General features: G+C 45.7%; 2 protein-coding genes and 1 long non-coding RNA gene across 11 annotated transcripts in view; 1 reads left to right on the forward strand and 2 right to left on the reverse strand.

Annotated features, from left to right (window-relative positions):
* The window catches only part of LOC132666262 (uncharacterized), a 35378-nt gene extending 24025 nt beyond the window's left edge, over window positions 1-11353 (forward strand). For 2 of the 5 annotated variants that reach the window (XR_009604586.3, XR_009604587.2), the window contains exons 2-3: window positions 10483-10804; window positions 11063-11353. This is a non-coding gene — a long non-coding RNA (uncharacterized LOC132666262). Of the gene's footprint in view, window positions 1-6083; window positions 6262-8654; window positions 10805-11005 lie in introns of those variants that run through there. The other 3 variants (XR_009604588.2, XR_009604585.3, XR_009604584.3) reach the window with 3 other exon arrangements.
* The window catches only part of PGBD1 (piggyBac transposable element derived 1), a 30575-nt gene extending 17980 nt beyond the window's left edge, over window positions 1-12595 (reverse strand). The window contains exons 1-3 of one of the 3 annotated variants that reach the window (XM_081795675.1): window positions 11992-12595; window positions 8245-8645; window positions 6742-6898 (exon numbers count right to left, since the gene is read on the reverse strand). In XM_081795675.1, coding sequence (XP_081651801.1) covers window positions 6742-6898; window positions 8245-8631 — 544 coding nt within the window. In that variant the 5' untranslated portion in view covers window positions 8632-8645; window positions 11992-12595. The other 2 variants (XM_060614137.3, XM_060614138.3) reach the window with 2 other exon arrangements.
* A 5609-nt stretch (window positions 12596-18204) lies between these two features.
* On the reverse strand, window positions 18205-25963 carry ZSCAN26 (zinc finger and SCAN domain containing 26). Of its 3 annotated transcripts, none has more exons than XM_078446495.2 (4): window positions 25877-25963; window positions 23252-23731; window positions 22812-22929; window positions 18205-19530 (listed from the first exon to the last, which is right to left on the reverse strand). In XM_078446495.2, exons 2-4 carry the CDS (start codon window positions 23669-23671, stop codon window positions 18629-18631), a joined length of 1440 nt encoding a protein of 479 aa, XP_078302621.2. In that variant the 5' UTR covers window positions 23672-23731; window positions 25877-25963; the 3' UTR covers window positions 18205-18628. The 3 variants fall into 3 exon arrangements, with proteins under 3 accessions (XP_078302621.2, XP_078302620.2, XP_060485377.1); XM_078446494.2 differs by lacking the exon at window positions 25877-25963 and adding an exon at window positions 25696-25869; XM_060629394.3 differs by lacking the exon at window positions 25877-25963 and having other exon boundaries at window positions 22812-22974; window positions 23252-23356.
* Between the last annotated feature and the right edge of the window lie 914 nt (window positions 25964-26877).

Below are 26877 nucleotides of genomic sequence, written 5' to 3' on the forward strand. Positions count from 1 at the left end.
AAACAGAAAGTCTGAACAGACTACCAACAAGAAGATTAAATTAGCAATCAAGAAACTCCCAACAAAGTCCAGGACCAGATGGCTTCACAGGCAAATTCTACCAAATATTTAAAGAAGAGTTAGCACCTATTCTTCTCAAATGATTCCAAAAAGTAGAAGAGGAAGGAAGGCTCCCAAATTAGTTCTATGAGGCCAGCATTACCCTGATTAAAAAAAAAAAAAAAAAAAAAAAAAAAAAGATAAAGACACTACCAAAAAAGAACTACAGGCCAATATCTCTGATGAACAGATGCAAAAATCCTCAACAAAATATTAGCAAACCTAAGCCAACAATACATTAAAAACATCATTCACCACAATAAAGTGGGATTTATTCCAAGGATGCAATAGTGATTTGATTCAATATTTGCAAATCCATCAATGTGATATATCAATAAAAGGATAAAAACCGGGGCGCCTGGGTGGCGCAGTCGGTTAAGCGTCCGACTTCAGCCAGGTCACGATCTCGCGGTCCGTGAGTTCCAGCCCCGCGTCAGGCTCTGGGCTGATGGCTCGGAGCCTGGAGCCTGTTTCCGATTCTGTGTCTCCCTCTCTCTCTGCCCCTCCCCCGTTCATGCTCTGTCTCTCTCTGTCCCAAAAATAAATAAAAAACGTTGAAAAAAAAAATTAAAAAAAAAACCATATGATCATTTCTTTCTGTTTTTAAGTTTATGTATTTATTTGAGAGAGACAGAGCATGAGTGGGGAAGGGGCAGAGAGAGAGGGAGAGAGAATCTCAAGCAAGCTCCACACTGACAGCACACAGAGCTCTGTGCGGGGCTCAAACTCACAAAACCGTGAGATCGTGATCTGAGCCGAAACCCAGAGTTGGACACTTAACCGAGTCACCCAGGTGCCCCCATACAATCATTTCAATAGAAACTAAAAAAAGAAAAAATATTTGGCAAAGTACAATATCTATTCATGATACAAACACTCAACAAAGAAGGTTTAGAGGAAACAAACCTCAACATAATAAGGGCAATATATGAAAAACCCACAGCTAATATCAGTCTCAAAGGGGAAAAACTGAGAGCTTTTCTCCTAAGGTGAGGAACAAGACAAGGATGTCCACTCTCACAACTTTTATTCAACATAGTACTGGAAGTCCTAGCCACAGCAATCAGAGAAGAAGGAGGAATAAAGGACATCCAAACTGGTAAGGGCAGGAAAACTTTCACTATTTGCAGATGATATGATACTATGTAGAGAAAACCCAAAAGACTCAACCAAGAAACTACTAGAATTAATAATTCAGTAAGGTCACAGGTTACAAAATCAATGTACACAAATCCACTGTATTTCTATATAATGACGAAACAGCAGAAACAGAAATTAAGAAAATAATCCCATTTACAATTCCACCAAAATAATGAAATATCTAGGAATAAACTTAACCAAGGAAGTTGTAAAACACTGAGGAAAGAAACTGAAGATGACACAAATGAAAGACTCATGGATTGGAAGTACAAATATAATTAAAATGTCCATATTATCCAAAGCAATTTACAGCAGCATTTTTTACAGAACTACAACAAACAATTCTAAAAAATTGTATGGAACCACAAAAGATCCCCAAATAGCCAAAGCAATCTTTAAAAAGGAAAAAACAAAGCTGAAGGTATTACAATTCCAGATTTCAAGTTATATTACAAAGCAGTAATAATCAGGGAGCCTGGGTGGTTCACTCGGTCGAGTGTTTGACTCTTGATTTAGGCTTAGGTCATAATTTTCCAGTTGGTGGGACTGAGCCCTGCGTCAGGCTCCATGCTGACAGCATGCAGCCTGCTTGGGATTCTCTCTCCCTCTCTCTCTGCACCTTCCCCACTTGCACTCCCTCACTCTCAAAATAAATAAATAAACTTAAAAAAAAAACAAAACCCAGCAGTAATCAAAACGGTATGATATTGGCACAAAACAGACATATAGATCAATGGAATAGAGTAGAAAGCCCAGAAATAAACCCATGATTATATGGTCAATTAATCTTTGACAAAGGAAGCAGGAATATGCAATGGGAGAAACCGTCTTCTCAACAAATGGTGGTGGGAAAACCAGACAGCTCCATGTGAAAGAATTAAACTGCACCACTTTCTTACACCATACACAAAAATAAACCCCAAATAAATTAAGGACCTAAATTTGAGACACGAAACCATAAAATTCTAGACAAGAGCATAGGCAGTAATTTCTCTGACATGGCTGTAGCAAAATCTTTCTACATAGGTCTCTTGAGGCAAGGAAAATAAAAGCAAGATAAACTATTGGGACTATATTGAGATAAAGCTGCACAGCAAAGGAAATAACAAAACTAAAAGACAACCTACTGAATGGGAGAGGACATTTGTAAATAGCATGTCCAATAACGGATTAAAATCCAAAAAATACAAAGAACTTACACAGCTCAACACCAACAAATAATCCAATTAATAAATGGATAGAAAACACGAACAGACACTTCTCCAAAGAAGATATGCACATGGCCAACAGACACATGAAACGATGCTTAACATCACTTATCATCAGGAAATGCAAATCAAAACTACAATGAGGTATCACCTTACACCTGTGAAAATAGCTAAACTCAAAAACATAAGAAACAACTAGTGTTGGTGAAAATATGGACAAAAAAGAATCCTCCCACATTGTTGGTGGCGAATGCACTGGTACAGGCACTGTGGAAAACAGTATGGCGGTTCCTTAAAAAATAAAAGATAGAACTACCCTATGATCCAGTAATCGCACTACTGAGTATTTACCCAAAGAATATGAAAACACTCATTCAAAAGGATATATGCACCCCTCTGTTTATAGCAGCATTGTCTACAATAGCCAAACTATGGAAACAGCCCAAGTGTCCACTGATAGATGAATGGATAAAGATGTGGTACGCATATAGAAGTGTACACACACACACACACACGAATGGAGTCACACCAACACACACAGACACACACAGGAATATTACTCAGTCATAAAAAGGATGAAACCTTGCCATTTGCAGTGACACGGATGGAGCTAGATAATGTTATGCTAAGCAAAATAAGACAGAGAAAGACAAATACCATATGACTTCATTCATGTGGGATATAAGAAACAAAACAAAGGGAAAAAAAGAGAAAAACCAAAAAGACTCTTAATTATATAGACTCTTAACTACATAGAAAAACAAAAAAAGACTCTTAACTACATAGAACAGGGTGGCTCAGTCAGTTAAGTGTCCGACTCTTGATTTCAGCTCAGGTTATGATCTCAGGGTCTGTGGGATTGAGCCCTGCATAGGGCTCCATGCTGACAGGATGGAACCTGTTTGGGATTCTCTGTCCTCTGCCCCTTTCCCCGCTTGAGCTCTCGCTTGCTTGCTCTCTCTCTGAAAATAAAACATTAAAAAAAAAAAACAACAAAACTACATAGAACAACAGACGTTTACCAGAGGGCAGGTGGGTGGGGGAATGGATGAAATCAGTGACCAGGATTAAGAGTAACATTTACCGTGCTGAGCACTAATACACAAAATTGTTGAATCACTGTATTATATACCTCAAACTGATATAAGACTGTATGTTAACTACACTGGAATTAAAAGAAAAGAAAAAAAAGAACTAGGTTACAGCTGCAGCTGTGTGACCTTGGGCCTGTCAGTCTTGCTAAGCCTCCCATTCCTTATCTGTGCCATGGGGAAAACAGAGTCCACTTTACAGGGCCGGTGAAGATCAAATGAATGAACACAAAAGCTCTTTGTAAAACTGCAAGACCCCCCTGAGGTCACGTATTATTATATTTTCAGATCAGCTTAATACCAGCTACACAAAACTAAATGAAGAAGACATGATCATTCTAACCCAGAATTTATCCAAGACTGTAGCATCACTTTTTTTTGCTCCAGACACAATGGATCACCATAGCACCTTTTCGCTGGTGGTGTTTCGTATCTAGAGGAACTGATAAAGCTTGCTGGAAAAACAGGCTTGTCCCTGATGCACTGTTACGACCTTACCCCCAACTTCCCCCAACAACACATACATGCCAAACCCTTCAACTAAAAAAGCACAATGTGAAACAGGTCTGGTGACAGAGAAGGGGCTATATTGAGAAGGGGAAGATGGGAAAGAAAATGGAAAGGGGCAAACATAAAATGCAGTGAGGAAAAAAAACAAAGACAATGGAAAATCTGAGATAGCAAAGGTCAAATCAGACTTTGTGTTTGCTCCTTATCATCCTCCTCAGGTGGAAGAGCATTAGGGTTAAGCCCGAGAAAGAGGCAGAGGGATGTTTTCACATATGGGAAAGTTCAATACAAACACCACACTGATCTACTGCTGTGCATCCCTGCTCAAGACAGAACAGGAGGAGGCAGGCTTCAGGTGCAGTCTATCGGGTGATACCTCAAGGTCCCTTCTACTTCACCAACATGCAAACACTCAACAATGTGTCTGACACTAAGACTATCACAACTGAGCATTGAGAGACTGGGAAAAATACAGTACTCGTGAGTTTTCATTTAATTCTAGTGTCCCATGACAGATGAGAATACCACACACACACACACACACACACACACACACACGCACACACACTACAATTGCTGTAAATCATATTTTTGATTAAAAAAAAAAAAAGGCTGGGGCGCCTCGGCACCTCAGTTGGTTGAATGTCCAACTTCATCCAACTTCATGAGATGTTTGTGGGTTCGAGCCCCGCATAGGGCTCTGTGCTGACAGCTCAGGGCCTGGAGCCTGCTTCGAATTCTGTCTGCCCCTCCCCCACTCACACTCTCTTTCTCTCTCTCTCTCTCTCTCTCTCTCTCTGTCAAAAATAAAACATTATAAAAAATTTTTTTTAAAAAGGCTTCTATGGCACCCAACTTTTTAATGACAGTCCAAACTTTAATGCCACAAAACGTTCCCACGTGACTTCCCCATTCCTCCCACACACTCTTTCGCAAACAAACCCTACCCTCCAGCCACACTGGTGAACTTACTATCCCATCCCAGCACAGGAGGAAGAAACCCCACTAGTCTGGGAAATTGGTCTAAGTCATGTACTGTCAGGTAGCCTGGAGAAATGTGCTGGGTTTATAACTGATAGGTAGGCCTTTAGCTAGAGTCTTTAAATATTCAGAAGGAGCTAAAAGGATATATATTAAAAAAAAAAAAAAAAAAAAAAAAGTCCTTGAAAATGACAAAGCATGCTTCCGGAAGGCCCAGAGAGCGTTCTCATCTGGATAACACCTACCACAGCAGTGGTGCCTCCCTCTGGGGACACAGAAAACCACAAGAGGCCACTGTCCTGCCCACAGTGCGGCTGGGGTCCGGTTTGTGAGCCATGTCATGCTGTTTTAAGCATTCACTTACACGAAAGAATCTTACATCCTACGATCACTGTTACCTATTTGTCAACTACCATCCTCGCCATTCTGACAACTGCCCACCTCTGTTCATTACCCCTCTCTCCTCTCCAGTCAAAACAAAATTGCTTCCAGTAGGTGTATATTCATCATCTCATAGGTAAGCAGGAATGTCTGCTCACTGTGGGGCTCCCCACTACCTCTCAACTTCTTCAGATAAACAAACTATTCTGGGGCTTTACGCAGTGCTGGTTTTTCACAGCTGCAGAAATATGACAGAACCATCAGCCAAGTAAGCAGGGAAGTATCAAGTCCTATTCATGCTACATGATAGGAGTAAACACCATAAGCAATATGAGCCGTATACATTTCATCTTCCTCTAGTGATTTATTATATGAACCGTTTATTCATTCTACACTTACTGTCAAAATATCAGTATTCACAGATCACCAACGTAGCGAATTTGGTAAACCATGGTAAACCGTGACTGGGGTAAACCACGACCTCTGAAATCATATGCATAATTTTGCATGTACCTACATTTTCCAGGGAAGAGAGTCAAGTTTTCAATAACTTCCGGGGAAAAACTAGTAGCACCCCTCATGAGAAGGTTAAAAAACACTGCACTGTGGAATTCCAAGGTCTCTTCTTTGAACTTTCTGTGTACTTCTGTCTGTTATCAATCCATCTGCAGACCTCAAACATTGTGCCAGATGCCCGCACAGAGCTCAACAATGAGCAACAGTTGGGATGGTTTCCTGGAGGTGAAGCCTGGGTATGGAAAGTGGGGGGACCCTGCACACAGAAGAATGCACTTCAATGGAGAACAGAGAGAACCTGTTTAAGCCCACAGCTGCATTTAAAATGACTCCAGGTTAGACGCAGGGAGGATACTGAAGACAATGTTATTGTGGGGAAAAAGGTAAATTTGTGGAAAGCTGCCAAGTAAATCTTGAAAACACCCACAAGTGTAGAATTACACATGTAGAGCAAAGTAGCAGAGAGACCTCCGGTCAGAAGGTCAGGTGACTTGAATTCTAGATGTCGCTCTGCCTCTGATGACCCTGGGCAAGTCATTAAACAGCCTGACTTTTGTTTTTCCCAACTATTGGGAGGGGAATTGGACAAGATCTCAGGATCCTAACATTTTACAATTCCAAATGTTTTTAGAAGCTTGCTTAGATACAGGGTAGGGAAAAAATATAGACAGATAGATACACACACACACATATATAGACATAAATATAGATATAGATCTATACCTACCTATATATAAAAACTGAAAGACACAGATAAACAAGCGCCTGTCAGTGTCTGCTCCCAACTTCCGTACTACACACGCACTGGCACTCACCACTCACTTCTCCGGGGTTCTCCTGGCGGAGCTCTGGAGGTTCACACTTCAAGGCAGTTACCCTGGGCAGGAGCTGGAGGCTCTGACATGCTGAAGAGGCTCCCTGATACTCTGTCACCAGTGAGTGCATGTCCTGTCCCCGAGTATAGACAGAAGCCTGGGGATAAAAGATTTACCTTGAAAATGCATCCCGGTGGGAACAGGACTGAACAGCGGTTAGGGACATCTTCAAGGAAATACCACACATGCCCCACTTGATCTTTCAAAGCAGCAGTAAGTAAGAGAGTAGCAGACCGAGATGTCCACCCGTTTGGTAAAGAGGGACTGCACACCTACGGAGACTCGGACTGTGTTCTACGTGCTGGGGATACGCGGCAAACGAGGACAGGGCGGCCAGACAGTGCGGATGCCCGCCCAGAAAGAAAACCAAACAAACCCAGGTGGATGCTCACACTGGCGGATGGAGACTATCCCAGGACAGCTCCCACAGGCTACTCAGGGGACTACCAAGGGGAAAGTGGTAACTTGAGGAAACGGAAATCTGACAGACACCACCTCAAGCTCATCAGTAATGCAACAACCCATCCCCGTGTGCCTCCCTGATGTGATGCACTAAGGCAAACACCTCTCCTGTGGCATTCTAGGCAAAAGGAACAACATGGACCTTATCAAGAGAAAATGTAAGACAAATATCAATGTCGTGGCAGACAAGGAAAGACCAAGTGGGGGACCTGGGTGGCTCAGTTGGTTAAGCGCCCCACTCTTCATTTCGGCTCAGGTCATGACCTCACAGTTCGTGAGTTCCAGCCCTGCATTGGGCTCTGGGCTGACAGTGCAGAGCCTGCTTGGGATTCTCTCTCTCCTTCCCTCTCAGCCCCTCTCCTGCTTACACACTCTCTCTCTCTCAAAATAAATAAACTTTAAAAAAACAAAAAAAAGAGACGAAGTCACTGTTCCAGATTCAAGGAGACTAAAGAGGCAATTAAATGCAACATAGGTTGCGGGACTGTATCCCGGACCGGAGTAAAACTGCCACAGAGAACACTACGGAGGTGACCTGGCAGGACGCGAACAAGGACTACTGTGTAGATGCTAGTCCATAATAATTTTAATTTCCCAAAACTCGATCTTTGTATTCCAGTTATACAAAAGAACGCCCTCATTCATCAGAAATACACACTGAACACTAAAGTGTTCAGAGATAAAGAAGTGTAGTATCCGCAAATAACTCTCAAATGGTCGAAAAAATACTGCATGAGTGTGTAAGTGTGTGTGACACGCAGAGAGAGAGGAAAGGGGGTGGCTTGCACAAGAGCAGGCACATCATGACACAGTGTCAACAAGTAGGGAGTCTGGGTGAGCAGCAGACAGTTCTCTGTACTACTTTCCCACATACTTCTGTAAGTTATAAATTATTTTTAAAAATTAAAAAAAAAGTTAAAAATTAATAGACAAACGTTCCCCACTTCTCCTCCCATGCCACCGTACACATCCTCTTCCAACCTGCTGTCCTGTGTCCTTCTCCAGACCCTCCAGCGCCATCACCACCTCGTCCCCGCTCTCCGGATGGTGCTCCCGCACCCAGGCCTGGAGCTCGGCGGGCAGGACGGTCAGGAACTGCTCCAGCACCAGCAGCTCCAGGATCTGCTCCTTGCTGTGCGTCTCGGGCCGCAGCCACTGGCGGCAGAGTTCGTGGAGTTGGGCCAGAGCCTGGCGGGGCCCAGTCCCATCCCGGTAGGAGAACTGCCGGAAGCGCAGGCGGCACAGCTCCTGAGCGTGGCAGCTGCTTTCCCAAGAGCTGCACGCCTGCTCCCAGGGGGAGTCCTCCTCCTTCACTGTCACACGGCTGTCTGCACCTTCAGGTGCGGGGCCTGGCACAGCTTCATCCATGGTGAGCCTAAAGACTTAAAGGAAAGGTTCACTTAGCCCAGGTTCACACTTCAGAATGTTTTCCAAACGAACGTCTGAGGCATACGAATGGATCAGTAACAGCACAAAAACAGACATTAAGATCTGTGGAACAGAAGAGACAACCCAGAAACGGACCCACAAACCTCTGGCCAACTTATCTTTGACAAAGAATATCCAATGGAATAAAGACAGCCTCTTCAGCAAGTGGTACTGGGAAAACTGAACGGTGACACGCAGAAGAATGAACCTGGACCGCTTTCTTACACCATACACAAAAATAAATCCAAAATGGAGGAAAGACCTAAACGTAGGACAGGAAGCCATCAAAATCCTAGAGAAGAAAGCAGGCAAAAACCTCTTTGACCTTGGCCGCAGCAACTTCTTACTCAACACATCTCTGGAGGCAAGGGAAACAAAAGCAAAAATGAACTACTGGGACCTCATCAAAATAAAAAGCTTCTGCACAGCAAAGGAAACAATCAGCAAAACTAAAAGGCCACCGACAGAATGGGAGAAGATATTTGCAAATGACGTATCAGATAAAGGGTTAGTATCCAAAATCTATAAAGAACTTATCAAGGTTAACACCCCGAAAAACAAATAATCCAGTGAAGAAATGGGCAAAAGACATGAACACACACTTTTCCAAAGAAGACATCCAGATGGCCGACACATGAAAAAATGCTCAACATCACTCATCATCAAGGAAATACAAATCAAAACCACAATGACATATCACCTCACACCTGTCAGAATGGCTAAAATTAACAACTCAGGCAACAGGTGTTGGCAAGGATGCAGAGAAAGGGCAACCCTTTTGCACTGCTGATGGGAATGCAAACTTGTGCAGCCACTCAGGAAAATAGTATGGAGGTTCCTCAAAAAATTAAAAATAGTACTACCCTACGACCCAGCAATTGCACCACTAGGTATTTATCCAAAGGATATTAAAATGCTGATTTGAAGGAGCACACCCACCCCGATGTTTATAGCAGTGTTATCGACAATAGCCAAATTATGGAAAGAGCCCAGATGTCCATCAACTGATGAATGGATAAAGAATACAATGGAGTATTATTACTTGGCGATCAAAAAGAATGAAATCTTGCCATTTGCAAGATTGGAACTGAAGGGTATTATGCTAAGTGAAATTAGAAAGACAGATATCATATGATTTCACGCATGTCGAATTTAAGATACAAAACATGAACACAGGGGAAGGGAAGCAAAAGTAATATAAAAACAGGGAGCGGGACAAAACATAAGAAACTCTGTTTTTTAAATGTTATTTTATTTTTTAAAATTTACATCCAAGTTAGTTAGCATAAACATAAGAAACTCTTAAATACAGAGAACAGGGTTGTTGGAGGGGTTTTGGGTGGGGGGATGGGCTAAATGCACAAGGGGCATTAAGGAGGACGCTAGTTGGGGTGAGCACTGGGTGTTATATGTAGGAGATGAATTACTGGATTCTATTTCTGAAATTATTACTGCACTATATGCTAACTACCTTGGATGTAAACTTAAAAAAATAATTTTAAAAATGGATCAGTAAATTAGAAGAGCTTCAAAATTCTATGAAACATACTTGTATTTTTGTCCCCACTGTAAGTCATGCTCAGAAACTGAGCCTGCTTGCCTATACTACCAGTGAAGTTAATGAGAAGTATATCTTGAACCCTGAGGGGGGGTTGATCCAGGAGGTAAGGGATGTGAGGGAAGCAGAGTAAACAAGAACATGCTTGAGCAGCCTACACTCCAGCTGGAGAGAAGAGAATTTCATCCGTGGAGGAATCCTAACATACTCTCTCATCTGTGTATTTCCCACAGAATATTCCACCTTAAATGCAGGGGAGGTAGACTGTTTACAAAGTCTCCTGTCCTCTAAAACTTCGTACGATGAGATTCTGTCACTTCTGTCATCAAAAGGTGGAGTCTACTTGTCCTTCCCTTGAATCTATGCTGGCCTGTGACTTGCTTCAGCCAAGAGAATACGGGAATAATCGTTCTGCAAGAGGAAGTGCTTACAGCTCTTGGCACACTGCCACGAGACTGCCATGCATAGGGCATGTGGATTGGAACCCAGGTGCCCCCAACTAAAGCCCAGCGGGGCCTTGTTCCCAGCTGATTCACCACCTGAGTGCAACCACAGGTAAGTCCAGCCATAGAGGTGCCCAGTCAACCCACAAAATCAATGAAAAGTAATAAGCTGAGGTGGTTTTGAGCCACTAACTTTGGTGTTTTAATTTTTATTTTTTTTAATGTTAAGAATAGACCATTGAAACACACGCTTCAAGTTCTCTCTCTCTCTCCTTACTTTCTTCTTGTATGATCTCATTAATCACAATTTCAGTTCTATTCCAGGAACACTCAGATCTCTGGCTGACTCCACCTGCCTTTTACATTCCAGACTCACGTCTTGAAATGACAGTAGATGCCTCCAGCTTCCAGCCTCTCCTGGGTCGTAATTCCAGCACATCCCAAACTGAAATCAAAGTGTCCTCGGAGCTGAACTCACTGTTTCCCCCATATTTCCATTGGCATCACCACCATCCTCCATGCATTCAGGCTTAAAACCAGCCCCTGTACAATATTATTCTGAGTCCAGTCAATTCTTCCTCCAAAACGCCTCTAACAGCCATTACTTCCCTTTTATTCCCCTATTACCATTTACATGGCAATAAAATTTGCAATACAGTAATTTTCTGTGTGGTATCCCTGCCCCACAGTCCACTCTATTATGGGTTAATATTTCCTAAAGTACAGTTGGGACCTTGTTCAACGCATCTCCCCCACCAAAGAGTTTCAACTGCTCCTTTTGAACTAAATTCACACTCCCCAGGACCTGCCCTTTCCTGGGCTTTTACTGGTTTGTCTGTCACTGGATAGACATCTGAGCACGTCTTTATCCTGCGGGAATGTTAACCCCGGAATGAAAGACAGCCCGGGCCCCCTAGACAGCCCTCGCCTTCGCAAACTCCGCATCCCTGCCACGCTGACTGCTCAATTTCTATCCGCCCGCCTTCTCCTTCGCGGCCAGGACTGCCCTTCCAGGAGGGCCGATTTCCCAAGTCCCAGCGCAAACACCTCCCTGAACCTCAAGTCCACACCGGGAAAACCGGAGAGCGAGCCCGACCAGCCACGCCCACCCGGTCCCCCTTCGCCGGACGCCCGAGGACGGGGGCTCCAGTCCACACGGTCCAGCGCCCACCTGGTGCCCGGTCCGCGCGGCGGGTGCAGAATGCACCGAGGGCTCCCGCAGCCCAGCACACGCCCCCACCCACCCCCCGAGGTGGCCTCAGGCACCCCGGAGGCACTCGGCTGCCGCTCAATACGTACTCGTCCGACTGGCGGTCAGTCCACCAAAAGCCCAAGGACCGCGCTCAACGAAGACGTCACGGTCTCGCGAGCGCCAGCCTCCCGGCAGCCCCGAGGCCGAGTCTCCACAGCTCTTTCTTCCGCCCCACGGGCAGTCGAGTCTCGGCTTTTCTAGGATCGCGGTCCCGGCCTCTCTAGGATGGCGGCCGCGCTTCTCTCTGGTGCGCCGGGAGGACCCCGTCGCCCCTTCCGCCCCGCGCAGGCGCGTCCCTACGCCCCGCGCCCACCCTCCTCTCTGTAAATCTTTTCAATTAAAAACATGACGGCAAAGGCAAAACTGAGACTGTTTAGGATCTTCTCAGGCTGCTGGTTAGACAGATAAATGAACAATTACAAAATAAGAAGCACAAGTTCTTAAAATTTAAGTATGCAGATCATAGAAACTCAAGTTGCACAGAGACTGTAAAATGAAAAGTTCACCATCCCTAAGGTCAACCATTGTTAATATTTTGGGTGTGTGTTTTCCCAGGACGCCACCAGCCACATAGTAGCACTCAATAAATATTTATTGAGTGAATATGGACCTATAGGATCACCATAGGATTTTGCACCTCAGCTTTTTCTGTTAAGATAGCTGGGAGATCTTTCCATACCAGCTTATTGATTAACAGCTAAATAATATTCCATTGTATGGATGCATCATAATTTACCTAACTATCCCTGTTTTATGTGTACATGTATACACATATGTGTGTGTATATGTAGGGGTGTGTGTGTGTGTGTGTGTGTGTGTATACAGTAAGTAATGGTGCAGAGAACATTCAGTATCTTTACATGCTTATAATCCCAGGTTAAATGCTACACATTGGAATTGATCTGTTAAAGAGCATGTGCTTTTAAAATTTTATATACAGATCCCCTGGTTAATTTTTAAGGGCACTGCTGTTTAAAGTAAAAGAAAAATCTAACAGAAAAATCCAGAAAAATGTGAACACGGCTGTTTACAAAATCAGAATTATAACTGACCAATTAACATATAAAAAGATGTTCAACTTTGACAGCAAAAATATTTGGTAAAACCACTTAAAAGGTACCAGCTTGGCAAATCAAAAGAGTAATTCCCAGGGTTGATGTGGGTATGAAAAATGTGGGCACTTTCACAGACTGCTAACACGAGGTGTAGATTAGTATAACCTTTCTGGAGGACCACCTGGCAAATGAATCAAAAGCCTTAGAAAATGTGCCTATCAGCTGCTTGGATAGCTCAGTGGGTTAAGCATCTCTTGATCTCAGCTCAGGTCTTGATCTGAGGGTGTCATTTCAAGCCCTGCATTGGGCTCTGTGCTGGGCATGAAGTCTACTTAAGAAAGAGGGATGGGGGCGGGTGGGGGCGGGGTGGGAAGGGAAGAGAAAGACAGAAAAGAAAAAAAGGAAAGATGCTTACCCCTTTGCCTCATTAAGTCCAGTTACAGGAATTGAACGAAGAAAAATAATTGTACAAGTGAGCAAAGCTGTATGTACACGGATGTTCACTGAAATACTGTTTACAGTGACGGAATTATAAACTAAATGACTCACAATGGGAACATATAGAATATTGTGCCACCTATATTAAAAGTTATCTCCCATGAAGACTTTTGGTTATCTGTTTGTCTTAATCAGGGATGTTTTTGTTCATTTGTGGGCAAGGTTCAGAAACCCAGTCAAACTAACTTAAAAGAAACCTTTACCAGAAGGAAACAAGGGTATTCCCTGGACTCCAGGACCAGCTGGGAGCACAGTGGACCTGAGAAGCTGAGGGCCAGACCTGCTTCTCCTGTCTCTGAGTCTTCATAGGATCCTAGCTTCAGGACTTGCCTTCTTTATTTCTTGCTGGGCTGGTTTGTTTCTATTTGGTTTTTATGTGATCATAAAAATGGTTCGAGCTCTAGATTAGTTTCTTATCCAAATGCCTAACAGAGACCAACCAGAATCTGATCCAGTATCAAACTTCTAGGGGTATCCAAATGACCACACCTGGCTTACAGGTCCCCTCTTGGTCCAATCCTCAGTGGTCAGAGAAGGATCACGTGGCAAGCTGCCAACTCAGGATTATGGCAGATCTGGACTAGAATGGACTGGGAAGATAAGCAAATTGATTGTACTTTACTTTTACAAATAAAAATTGTTCATGATATTAAGTACAGTGAGAAAAGTTAAGTGTTTCTATGCTTCAGGATCTCAAAATACATTATTAAGAGATTATATCTGGACCATGAACAGGATGATTTGCTTTCTTTATATTTTTCAGTTTTTACAATTTATGTGAATTTCTATCATAAGTAAACATGAGTTAATTTATTAAGAATTTATGAAGATACAACATGGACAATTATGATATATTAAAAATTGAGCAGAGGGGCGCCTGGGTGGCTCAGTGGGTTGAGCGTCCAACTCTTGATTTCGGCTCAGGTCGTGATCTCATGGTTGATGAGTTCAAGCTCCACATCAGTCACCATGCTGACAGCGCAGAGCCTGCTTGGGATTCTCTCACTCTGTCTCAAAATAAATAAACTTTAAAAAATACAAAAATTAAATTGAGCAGAAACTATCAATACTAATCACAATTAGTTTGTACATATATACACATACACACACACTGAATAGTGATTATTTTGGTAAGTGAAAGGGTGATTTATTTTTCCCTTTCCTATTATTTCATGCTAGTTTTATAACAGCACATTTATTAATAACATTATGTTTTTTAAACCAGAAAGTGAGCAGGAAATGAAGACACACAAGGACTTTCATTCCACTACTGTTTGAACATTACAGGATACTATCCCAACAGAAATGCTGATCGGTAGAATTTGTTTTTCAGATTTGTTTTAGAGAGCTGTAATACAGCTCATACTTTCTGGGTTCCTGCAGTCTAAACAGACTTCCAACTTTGCTTTAAGAGTGTCTAAGATGTGTTACATTGTGGGGTGCCTGGGTGGTTCAGTGGGTAAGCGTCCAACTTCAGCTCATGCCATGATCTCATGGTTTGTGAGTTTGAGCCCCGCATGAGGCTCTGTGCTGACAGCTCAGAGCCTGGAGCCTGCTTTGGATTCTGTGTCTCCCTCTCTGTTTCTCCCCCACTTGCTCTCTCTCTAAAATAAACGTTAAAAAATTTTTTTAAAGATGTGTTGCATTGTAAGCAAAACTTTCATCAATACCTGTTATAACATCTGCCCTTTGTTCAATGTTTCTGTATTTAATTTTTAAAAATTTTTAAATGTTTATTTCATTTTTGAGAGCATGCGTGTGAATCAGGGAAGGGCAGAGACAGAGGGAGACCGAGGATACCAAACAGGCTCTGTGTTGACAGCAGAGAGCCCAATATGGGGCTCGAACCCACAAATCGTTTGATCATCACCTGAGCTGAAGTCAGACACTTAACCGACTGAGCCACCCAGGCGCCCAATGTTTCTGTGATTTTCAAGAATAGATGAGGAAAGCAGATTATTAAAAGATACCTGTATTGGGCACCTGGGTGGCTCAGTCAGTTGAGCGTCCAACTCTTGCTCTCAGCTCGGGTCATGATCCCAAGGTCATGGGATGAAGCCCCGGTTCGGCTCCATGCTCAGTGTGGGATTCTCTCTCTCTTCCTCTGCCCCTCTCCCCAGCTTCCTCTCTAAAACAAATCTGAAAAACAAATAAAAAATAAAATCTACCTGTATCCTACATTCGTGTCTAGGCGGTTATGGGTGTGCCCCGGGGATACCTATGAGAACACCATTTTCCCCCTGGGACCGTGAGAGGAATGAGCTCATTTCAGATGCCAGTGAATTTAGAACCTTTATAAATTTATACTGTGTGTACTATAGTATCACCAGAAAAAAACGCAGAAGTAAAATTTCCAGATATTTAAGGGTAGATCATTTTTCATACTTCATACATTCTTGTCATTGTCACTGCTTTTTCATGAGAATAATGACGACATTCTCTGTTCTTTCCTTCTTAAACTGAACAGAATCAAACAGACTTAAACCAGGACATGGAGCTGATAACCTCAGCACAGCCCTCAAAACACACAGGGAACATCCCTGATATCAACTCAATTTTACCCATAAAGGCAGAGAAAAAGACTTCCTGAGGGATGGCATAGGATTGTGTTTCCATGAAATACCAAAGTGCCTGAAAAGTTGCACTGTTTTTGGGGCGCCTGGGTAGCTTGGTCAGTTGGGCATCCAACTTGGGCTCAGGTCATGATCTCACAGCTCACGGGTTGAGCCCCGCATCAGGCTCTGTGCTGCCAGCTCAGAGCCTGGAGCCTGCTTCAGATTCTGTGTCTCCCTGTCTCTCTGCTCCTCCCCTGCTCACACTGTGTCACTCTCTCTCTCTCTCAAAAATAAACATTAAGGGGTGCCTGGGTGGCTCAGTCGGTTAAGCGGCCGACTTCGGCTCAGGTCATGATCTTGTGGTCTGAGCGTTTGAGCCCCGTGTCGTGCTCTGTGCGGATAGCTCACTGCCTGGAGCCTGCTTCTGTTTCTGTGTCTCCCTCTCTCTCTGCCCCTCACCCATTCGCCCTTTGTCTCCCTCTGCCTTTCAAAAATGAGTAAATGTTAAAAAAATAAAAATAAACATTAAAAAAAATTTCTTTAATAAAAAAAAGTTGCACTGCTTTGGGGTCAACCCTGTGTGGCTCAGTCAGTTAAGCGTCTGACTCTTGGTCAGTTCAGGTCACAGTCTCATGGTTCCTGAGCTCAAGCCCCATATCCGGCTCTGCACTGCTTGGGATTCTCTCTGCCCCTCCTCTGCACATGCTCTCTCTCTCTCTCTCAAAATATAAATTTTTAAAACGTTGCACTGCTTCTCCTACAGATTCTGTCCTCCCCCAGGACATGGTACGTGTCCCCCAGGACATTGCTCTCAGTTGGAATGCATACAGCCGGATGCAGGACGAAAGGAAGTGGGTCAAAGACTGCCAAGTATCTGTTCTGGCCTTCATGCTACCCTTTCTTCTTAGTGACAGAAGGCTGATTTTCAGCTGGGCACCCTGCAACCCAAAACAAGACACTCTCCAGACTCCCTTTCCTAAGTTTTGGTGTGCGACATATGTAATTACAGGACGGTTTTTGCAGAAGGCTGGCTTAACTGCAAGGGATCTGTTGTCCCACCTGTCTGCATCTTGCATGTGATGACTGGAGCTTTGGCACCACCAAGGACCATGTGACCACCTCAAGGGCTGATGGTGTGCACTAGCATGTTGGAACAGAAAAGCAGAGGGAGGGTCCCTAGCGGTGTCATGGAACCACTTCATCAGTCCTGGACTGCTTATCTCCAGATTATTCTGAGAGAAAAACAAGCTTCCATGAAATCACTCCTACTTTTTTTCCGTAATCTATATGCAGCTGAACTAGATAGATCCTCAGCCACACACGAGGCCTCGCTCCTGTGGCAGACTAAGTAAAGTCTTTCCCAGACACTACACCCTAAGCAGCTACTGCCGATCAGCAAGCAGTGACGATGGTTCATGAGTGGACTCCCTGAAGCTTACTATTCTTATCATTTCCATGACATTTTGGTATTCACAGTACAAAGATCATGATCTCCTCCCAGCTGACTTTACTGTTTGCTTCCAAAGAATTCCAGAACAAGCAACATTTTAAAACTGCATTATCAGGGCGCCTGGGTGGCTCAGTCGGTTAAGCGCAAGACTTCAGCTCAGGTCACGATCTCATGGTTCATGTGTTCGAGCCCCACGTCGGGCTCTGTGCTGACAGCTCAGAGCCTGGAGCCTGCTTTGCATTCTCTGTTTCCCTCTCTCTCTGCCCCTCCCCTGCTCACGCTCTGTCTCTCTCTCAAAAACAAACATTACAAAAAAAATTTTTAAACTGCATCATCAGTATTAAAGGAAAACAGTCTAATTTCTTTCCCCATTTCCTAAACAGTGTCTATGGAGGACCCACTATCCTGATACTGAAGTTTGTATCAAGTAAGACAGTTACTACCTGGATTCACTCAGCACTGTTCATTCACATGACTTATAAAATCTCTCCCATAGTTTAACCTGGATTTCTAACCTGAATGAGTGAAGTATTGTAGCAAGACTAGGGGTGGGAAATGGTAAAATTAGATCATCTTTGCTTTCTAAAATGCTTCTGCAGATGGTGCGGGGTGGGGGGATGCCAGTAGGGGTTGATTAGTAAAACCACTGGGGGAAAATGTCCACCATTAAACCTGCACTTTAAGACACCTTTAAGAGTGGTATATTTCCAAATGTCATTAGTTTTATTTTACAGGCATTGTTGCTGCACCAGATGTAAAATTATCAACCTGTTCTTGTTCCGTTTAAGCCTATAAATCTGTGGATATGTGACTTGCTGCTGACTTCAAAGCCCTAACTCAATCATGAGGCTCTCTACTACCTGGAGATGCACAATCAAGCATTTACCATGTTAAAGGCTCAGAGAAGTCCTGCAGTAAAGAATGCTCTTGTTCCCACGGTACCCTCTAGGGTCAGATCTCTATGGGCCAAGGCTGAGCACAAGTGGATGTGCACAGCCTCCCGTGTCCCCCCCCCCCCCCCCCAGTGAGTTCTGTGAGGCTAGAATTGGCCGCAGTGACTCTTCCTGACGTGCTGTTTGCTTGTCGACATCCTGTCTGTGATGGTCTCCGCAGAGAGGACGCCCCGTCAAGCCATACTGTCTCTGTGGTGATATCTCTGATGCTGAAAAAGCCCCGACCTCTGCCTGAAGGCTTCTCCGCATTTGTTACACTCATAGGGTTTTTCTTCTTTGTGGATCCTCACATGCTGAGCCAGGTGGGAGTTTAGGCGGAAGGCTTTCTGGCAAATGTCACACTTGAACGGCTTCTCTCCGGTGTGAATCCTATGGTGTCGAATGAGGTCTGAAGTCAGACTGAAGGCTTTCCCACACTCATTACAGCGATGGCTTCCGGAGTGGCTGTGGGTCCTCTGGTGGTGGGTGAGGAGAAGGGCCTGGCTGAAGGTTTTCCCACACTCCTGGCACTCACAGGGCTCCTCCTGACTGTGGATTCTCTGGTGTCGGTTGAGGTGGGAGCTGCGTCGGAAGGTCTTCCCACAGTGGATGCACAGGTAAGGCTTCTCTCCAGTGTGGATCCGGAAGTGTTCCAAGAGGCCTGTGTTCTGGCTAAAGACCTTCCCGCACTCTTTGCACTGGTAAGGCTTCTCGCCAAGATGGATTTTCTGGTGTCTGACAAGGTGTGAACTCCTCTGAAAGGCTTTCCCACACTCGTGACACTGATGACCTTTCTCTCGAGAGCGGATTTTCTGACGTCCAATGAGACCAGTACCGTGACGTGCCGCAGACTCACAGAGCTTCCCTCGCGTGTGCACGCCTTCGTGTGTGACCAGGTCCGAGGGGCGGGTGAAGCCCTCCCCACATTCTGAGCACTTATACTCGGGCTTCTCCTTGGGCTCGACCCGCTGCCTTTCCAAGTGAGATTCCTCAGAACGAGGCTCTACGGGTTCAGATACTTTCCTGGCTGATCCCACTCCTCCACAAGAGTCTGTCTCTGCAAATACCTTCCCGTTCTCAACCCTGGTCTTCTCACCTGAAACATTAAACATATATCACCAATTACTTGGTTTTTGATGCTTTGGGAAAGGAACCTGCATTTAGGAGGAATAAATTTAAATTTTTTTTTTTAACGTTTATTCATTTTTGAGACAGAGAGAGACAGAGCATGAATGGGGGAAGGTCAGAGAGAGAGGGAGACACAGAATCTGAAACGGGCTCCAGGCTCTGAGCTGTCAGCACAGAGCCCGACACGGGGCTCGAACTCACGGACCACGAGATCTTGACCTGAGCCGAAGTCGGACGCCCAACCAACTGAGCCACCCAGGCGCCCCTAGGAGGAATAAATTTAAATCAAGCCGTGTGTGCTGGTACAAATGCTGTGGTTGTGTGTGTCTGAACAGGACATACGTGCAAGGGGACACAAGAAACTATTAACAGTGGCTGCTCGGGGGAGGATGGGGATTGTGGTAGGAGGCAGCTTATCCCCATTGGTTTGAACTTTATATGTGATATACACAGCACACAGTTAGCAAACAAGGAAACAGTCTTAAAAGGCCTGCCTATACATTCTTCAAAATGGCTTGTCAGCTGGAGTATAAAAAAATGAGGTCAGGGCACCTGGGTGGCTCAGTTGGTTGAGCGTCCAACTTCAGCTCAGGTCATGATCTCGCAGTTCATGAGTTCGAACCCCGCATCGAGCTTTGTGCTGACAGCTCAGAGCCTGGAGCCTGCTTCAGATTCTGGGTCTCCCTCTCTCCGCCCCTCCCTGCTCACGGTCTCTCTCCCTCCCCCTCTCTCTCTCAAAAATAAATAAACATTTAAAAAAAATTTTTTTTAAAGTGAGGTCAACTGAGGACCTTGGGGCTCATAAGGGAAAGCATCGGAAATGAAGAAACGTGGACACAATGCCCACTGTATCACTGCTTAGCTGTGTAATCTTAGAAAGGTGATTTAAACCCTCTGGGCTCAGTGTCCTCCAGTGAATCAAAACCACTGGACCACAAGACCTTGCGGGTGACATGAAGCTGACGAAAGTGTCTTGGGCTTTCCCGATACCCTTGGACAGCAGCAGCTGCCTTCCTGTGCAGTTCAACAAGACAGGGGACCTCGGTGCTGGGATAATTAGCTCACGTTTCTGGTACGTGAAAGACCGTAAGCAATGTCTGCCGATAACACCTAAGCTCAGGCCCGCAGGCACAGGCGGGTGAAGAGGACAGGAGTGAGAACAAAGACGCGAAGCGAGAACGACAGGCAGGAGCCATTGTAAGCAGCACGAATAACCAGCCAATGCGAGCTCATCGGTGTGAGCCACAGAAAGCAGCAGGCAGCGTAAGGTGAGAGCATGCGAGAGTCCGTGTAATGCGACTGGCAAGGAGCCGCCAGAGACCGTGGGTCCCCTGTGGGGCAGGAAGATTCAGCGGGACAAGCCACTTTGTGTGTGTAGGCCCTCTGCAGGAGGGAGGCCGCCCACAGGGGAGGGAGGGGTTACAGGAAGACGAGAGCGATCCTTTACCAGCCATGATATAACGACATAAGCACTAAAAAGAGGGGAATGTCTTGAAACCAGAAAATAACTTGAACTTTGAGTGTAAAACAGCATTTTTCAACAGACCCAGAGGGCAAGGAACAGCGTCAAGGATCTCCTGTGACTGCATTTACTTGTTGCATTTCAAATAGTGCCCATCATGGATGACAGGGCCTAAATTCATTTCCGCAAGGCTGTTCACAAAAGTCAGGCCCCTCTCTTTCAGCTACTTTGCTCAGCAAATTTCCATTAGGCGGACCTTTGAACAGACTCAGAAATTGAACAGGGGAGGTGGAAAGAAGGTAAAAGAAGGTTTAGAATCACAATCAGCCATTCATCAAACATTTACTGAGGGTCTGTTTGACCCAGGAGCCACAGCAGACTCAGGAAACAAAACAATGTCCTGCCCTTTTCTGGCAGGAGAAAAAAAGACATGAACCAGCAACAATACGACGTGGTCAAATGGGAGAAATCTTGGAGCTCTAGGAACACAGGTCCTTTTCCACAGAAAAGTCGTCCAGGTTTGGGGGACCTTGGGAAGGTTGAGAAAGGGAGGTCTAAGGCCCTGAAGGAGGAGTACGAATTAGGGAAAGTGAGGACAAATTACTCCAGACAGAAGAAACGTGGCAGGAGAAACTCAGAGGAGACAAACAGCAAGGAGCAAATGGGAAACAGAATGTAGCTCAGCATGAAGGGGACCCACGGTGTGATAGGGTCACGGGGGAAGGACAGTCCTGATTTGTCCCGGACTCAGGGGACATGCAGTGTGATGGGGCCACGGGGGGACAGACCATCCTCATTCCTTCAGGACTAAGGGGACCCGTGGTGTGATGGGACCACAGGGGGACGGACCGTCCTGATTCATCTGGACTAAGGGGACCCGTGGTGTGAGGGGGCCATAGGGGAACGGACTCAGGGGTTTCCCAGGACATGGAACCGTCAGTGCTAAAAGTCTCAAGCAAACTGGTAAGGTCACGCTCATAGATGTGAGGCTGAGAAGGCAGTAGACACCACTGCCAGGGAGGCCTCTCTCACTGCCTGCTGGAAGTCACTGCAGGTGGTAGGTTTCTTCTTGGTTTTATTTCTTCCTTTTGATCATGGAATTTTTCAAATGATAAAAAAAACATGTAGAAAAAATAGCATAACTCAGCTCACTGAAGGGTTTTAGGGACGGGAAGAGCGTTAATGAATCTAACAGTGTAAATGATGGAGAAGGAGCAGGAGGTAAGAATCCCAGCGAAGCACTGAGATGACACAAGTAGCAGGAAGCAGGATTGCAAGGCCGGACTTGCAAGGGGGAGAAATGTAAGCAACAGAAACACGAAAGGCGGATTTCAATGACGAAGACAATAGAGTAAAAACTAACCTAGGTGACATCTGGAAATAAAAGTGATAATCATACAGTAATTTGAAGGAGACAAGAAAAAATGAGCAATGGAGCACGGGCTGGGTGAGAAACCAGCCATCCTTTCTTTATTCACCCCCGCAGCGAAGTGGGGAAGGAGAAGGCCAGGGCAGGAGAAGTCCTGTTTCGGCTGAGCACAAACACCACGGAAGGGATGGGGGGAAATGTGGGGCGACGAGAGTCCTCCAGTCCTGACTGTGGCAGTGACTGCGTCACAGACTGCCTTCCTGCCTGAGGAGACAAACGGACCAAACTCCCAGAGTGGACTCCACCACGTGGACACCGCACCTCGACAGAGCCACCTCAAGACAAACACGACAGCGGGGCCCCGGAAGGGACGCCGATGCCCCCCTCTCTCCCGCCCCGAGATGCAGCTGCTTCTTACCCTTGTCTCCTTCAGGCTCCAGAACTTCGCGCTCCGGCTGGGCGCGCCGCCCCCGCACTGCTTCCACCGGGGCTGCCGCCCCCGCCAGCATCGTCTGCTCTTCAGCCTGGCCTGGGTCCTAGGGACATGCGGGGACATGCAGGGACAGTTAGGGACCTGTGGGCTGAGGAGGAAAGTGCTGTTCAGAGAGACACTCCCACGTGAGAAGAAGAAGGAGAAAGCCCAGGGGACAAAGAAGAGGCTGGGGAAGCAGCACGGCCGGTCCCTCCCAGGGGACAGCAGGTGACACCGTGGGACGAGCCAATGGCTCTGAGCACCGGACTGGAAAGAACCCGAACAGGAGCTCCGCAGGCCGTCCCCGGGTGCCCAGCTCATGCCCTCGCCTCCGGCCCCAGGTCCCAACTCCTGCTTTCCTGCAAAAGGGCACATCTGGTCCTCACCGCCTGCTTTCCTGCGTCTCCAAGCTCTGGCTGCAAATCCTCCAGAACCACCACCACCTCGTCCCCGCTCTCTGGATGGTGCTCCCGCACCCGAGCCTGGAGCTCCGCGGGCAGGATGGTCAGGAACTGCTCCAGCACCAGCAGCTCCAGGATCTGCTCCTTGCTGTGCGTCTCGGGCCGCAGCCACTGGCGGCACAGCTCGCGGAGCCGGCGCAGCGCCTCCCGGGGCCCTGTGGTCTCCTCATAGCGCAACTGCCTGAACTGTCTGCACAACGGCTCCTGCCCCGGGCCTGTGCCATCTCCCGGCAGCCGGACTCCCTGTTCCCCAGTAGAGTGGGGATCCCCCTTCGTGGTCCGAAGCACCTCCTTCTTCAGATTCAGAGGAGCTGGGGAACGGGTGCCAAGCGGTGCTGTCGCCATCCCCAGTGTCAGCGTGTTTGCTCTCTCTGCTTCAGAAAACTTCCTTTTGATGGTCTCCTCCTGAAAATGTAAAACCAAGAATCACGGAAACAATAACAGTAGTAGGAACAATAATAACAACAGCAACACGCCTTGGTTGGGCTTATACATTTGCAACAATCGCTATCAAATTTTCTTTCTCTGAAACAACCATTCCTAAAAATGGAACACACATACAGAATGAGAAAACTCTGTTCTACAGAAGATTGCCGGCTGACAGAGCAGGAATAACACATCTGAAAAACCACCATTTTGCAGCTTGACGAAATAACCAACTGAATCCAGGACCACATGGGCAAAGGCACTGGGCAAAAGAACTGGGTAAAAGGGCATTCTCACGGTCTCAAAGAATCATCATGCTAACTGTGTATTAATTACAAAGGGAAATAAATAGAGATGTCTGGCAGCCACAAACCTAATCAAATGATCAAGCCTGGCAACAACAACAGACAACTACTGACCTTCTGCCTTATCACTTATGCAGCATTTTCACTAAATATTTAACATGAATCTAATAATGAGGAGACTTTCTGATAAATCCCAAAGGAAGCTTATCAAAAAAAGACACGGACTCCTCAAAACAGTCGATTTCACAAAAATAAAAAGTATTGTTCTGGATTACACAGACATCTAAATGAATTGTGAAAAATGGCTCCTGGGTTTAAAAAGAGCTATAAAACCCAGTTAGGCTCCAAATACAGCTTGCTGTTATATAGTCCAGGATGTGTGCATGGTAAGTCCCAGCTAATACATACATATATGTTTTTTTCTTTTGGTCAAAAAATGGACCTAAGATACAAAAAGTCAAATCCAGAGCACCTGGGTGGCTCAGTCGGTTAAGTGTCCGACTTTGGCTTAGGTCATGATTCCCCAGTCTGTGGGCTCGAGCCCCACTTCTCGCTCTGTGCTGACAGCTCAGAGCCTGGAGCCTGCTTCGGATTCTGTGTCTCCTTCTCTCTCTGCCCCTCCACCGCTTGAATTCAGTCTCTTTCTCTCTCAAAAAAAAAAAAAAAAAAAATTAAAATTTTCTTAAGACTAGTGAACTTTCAGTTCCTCAGACTTTCAATGCTCTCCTGTTCCTGGGTCCTCCCACGTCTTACTCCTTCCTGGAACACTCCTCGTCCAATTTTCTCATTTGTGCCCACACACCCTTCATGTCTCAGCATAATGAAACAATAAGCCAGCACAACTGTTGCATGTACTTTTTTAAATTTTTTAATGTTTTATTTATTTTGGGGACAGACAGAGACAGAGCATGAGCAGAGGAGGGGCAGAGAGAGAGGGAGACACAGAATCCGAAGCAGGCTCCAGCCTCTGAGCTGTCAGCATAGAGCCTGACGCGGGGCTTGAACTTACGAACCGCGAGATCATGACCTGAGCCGAAGTCAGACGCTTAACCGGCTGAGCCACCCAGGCGCCCCATAACTGTTGTATGTACTTTACGAAAGTTATGCATTTAAACCCCACACAACTGCATCTAATCCTCACACAACTGCATCAAGACACGAGTGCACGAGTGCAAATTTCACTGTACAGAGCAAGGTACCGGGACACGGACAGCTAAATAACTGACACAAGGTCCCAAAGCTCAAGCCCAGATCTTTCCTTCAGTAGCTCTTGCAGCCGCAGGCCAAACCCTTGGACTGATCGTTGCCTCCTTTCTCACAATGCACATCCGCTCCAACAGCAAAGCCTGCTGGCTCCGCCTTCCAGGTAGGTCAGCAATCTGGCCGCTACTGACCACTTCTCTGGTTCAAGAGCCCCTCGGGTCTCATCTCATCGTGAGTCCCCAAGTACAGATGCCCCCCAAAACCTCCACACCACCCCGCACACCGAGCCCCGCCCACGGTGGCCTGGTGGCCTGGCTACTCCTCCGGTGCGTCAAGCAGGCGGTTCCCTCTGCCTGAAAGCTCGTCCCCCAAAGGCCACATCGGTCTCACCATGTTCTCCAGGTTTCTGCTCCAGTACCAGCCTCCGAGGCTTACCTTCGATAGGGATTTAATACTGCGCTCAGGGGACGACGCCTGTGCAGCCGACGCTGTGCCCCGTTCAGCGGACATCTCCCGCCCGGCTCCTTCGTCGCCGAGCGTTTCCCTGCACCCGGGGCCCCACTGCCCCCCAGTCTCGGCCGCAGGCCCTCCCAACCCCAGCACTGACACTACGCACCCGACAGCTGACGAGCAGGCGCAGCCACGCTCGCTCGGCACCGTCTGCGCTACGCGCCGAGCGCCAACACCCGCTCCCCAGCGCGACGTCGCTTCCGCTCTAGGCACGCGGAGGACCGCGGCTCGATGGTGTCCGGCTCAACCCGCCCTACCGCGGCGTGCAGGTGCGCGCGCGAGCTTTTCTCTTTTTTAAGCCGGACTTAATTTCCTTCAAATAAAAACAGGCTAGCCCAGTTCAGTGTTTCCCTGACGAGCCGTCGTTTCCACTTTGCTGCTTCATAAATTAAACACGGTCACATACTTTTCCATTTCTCCCCGATTTAAATAGTCGTTAAACACAATGGCCAAAAAAAAAAGTCAACGCATGGGGTTTTCCCCCTTTTTTCATAGTAGCAAAGATCTGAAGATTAAATTGAACAATGAAAATGTATTTGGACTGGAATATTTAAGGTAATGAAATTTCAGTCTATTACTGTAAAAGGATAATCTACAATACTTTGCAATGAATGTAGGTTTCAGGGGAAAAAGCATTAGATATCACTTTACCAAAAATTCTACAGAAGAATACAGAATATTCCCTCTTGTTCATTTTACCAAAAACTGTATTTAGAGTCTTTGAATGAGATAAGTCCTTTTAAAAATCTAAACAAACGTCTGATTAATTAGTTAATAGTTTTGAAAAATCATTAAATATCAGACTAATCATTGTTTTATGACAGGTAATTTGTTCAGTGTCTTCAGCATTGAAATGATCACAACAAAAGAAAAAAAAAAAAACACGTTTCATTGTGACAAGGAGAGTTACCCTTTCCTCCTTGGGTGCCAGAAGCTTGGAAGTATCTTTTAAAGTAGCAATGAAACATGTTCACTTTAAAACTTCCTAAGGCAAACAAATCCAATGAATGCAAATATTTTACTAATTAGAACTTAACATTTTTTCTTGAACAGAAAACTCATGTCTGATTTTCTCTCTTTCTAAAGAAGGGCTTATATATTTTACAC

Source organism: Panthera onca, chromosome B2 (assembly GCF_046562875.1).
Source record: "Panthera onca isolate mPanOnc1 chromosome B2, mPanOnc1 haplotype 2, whole genome shotgun sequence".
Taxonomy (NCBI): Eukaryota; Metazoa; Chordata; class Mammalia; order Carnivora; family Felidae; genus Panthera; species Panthera onca.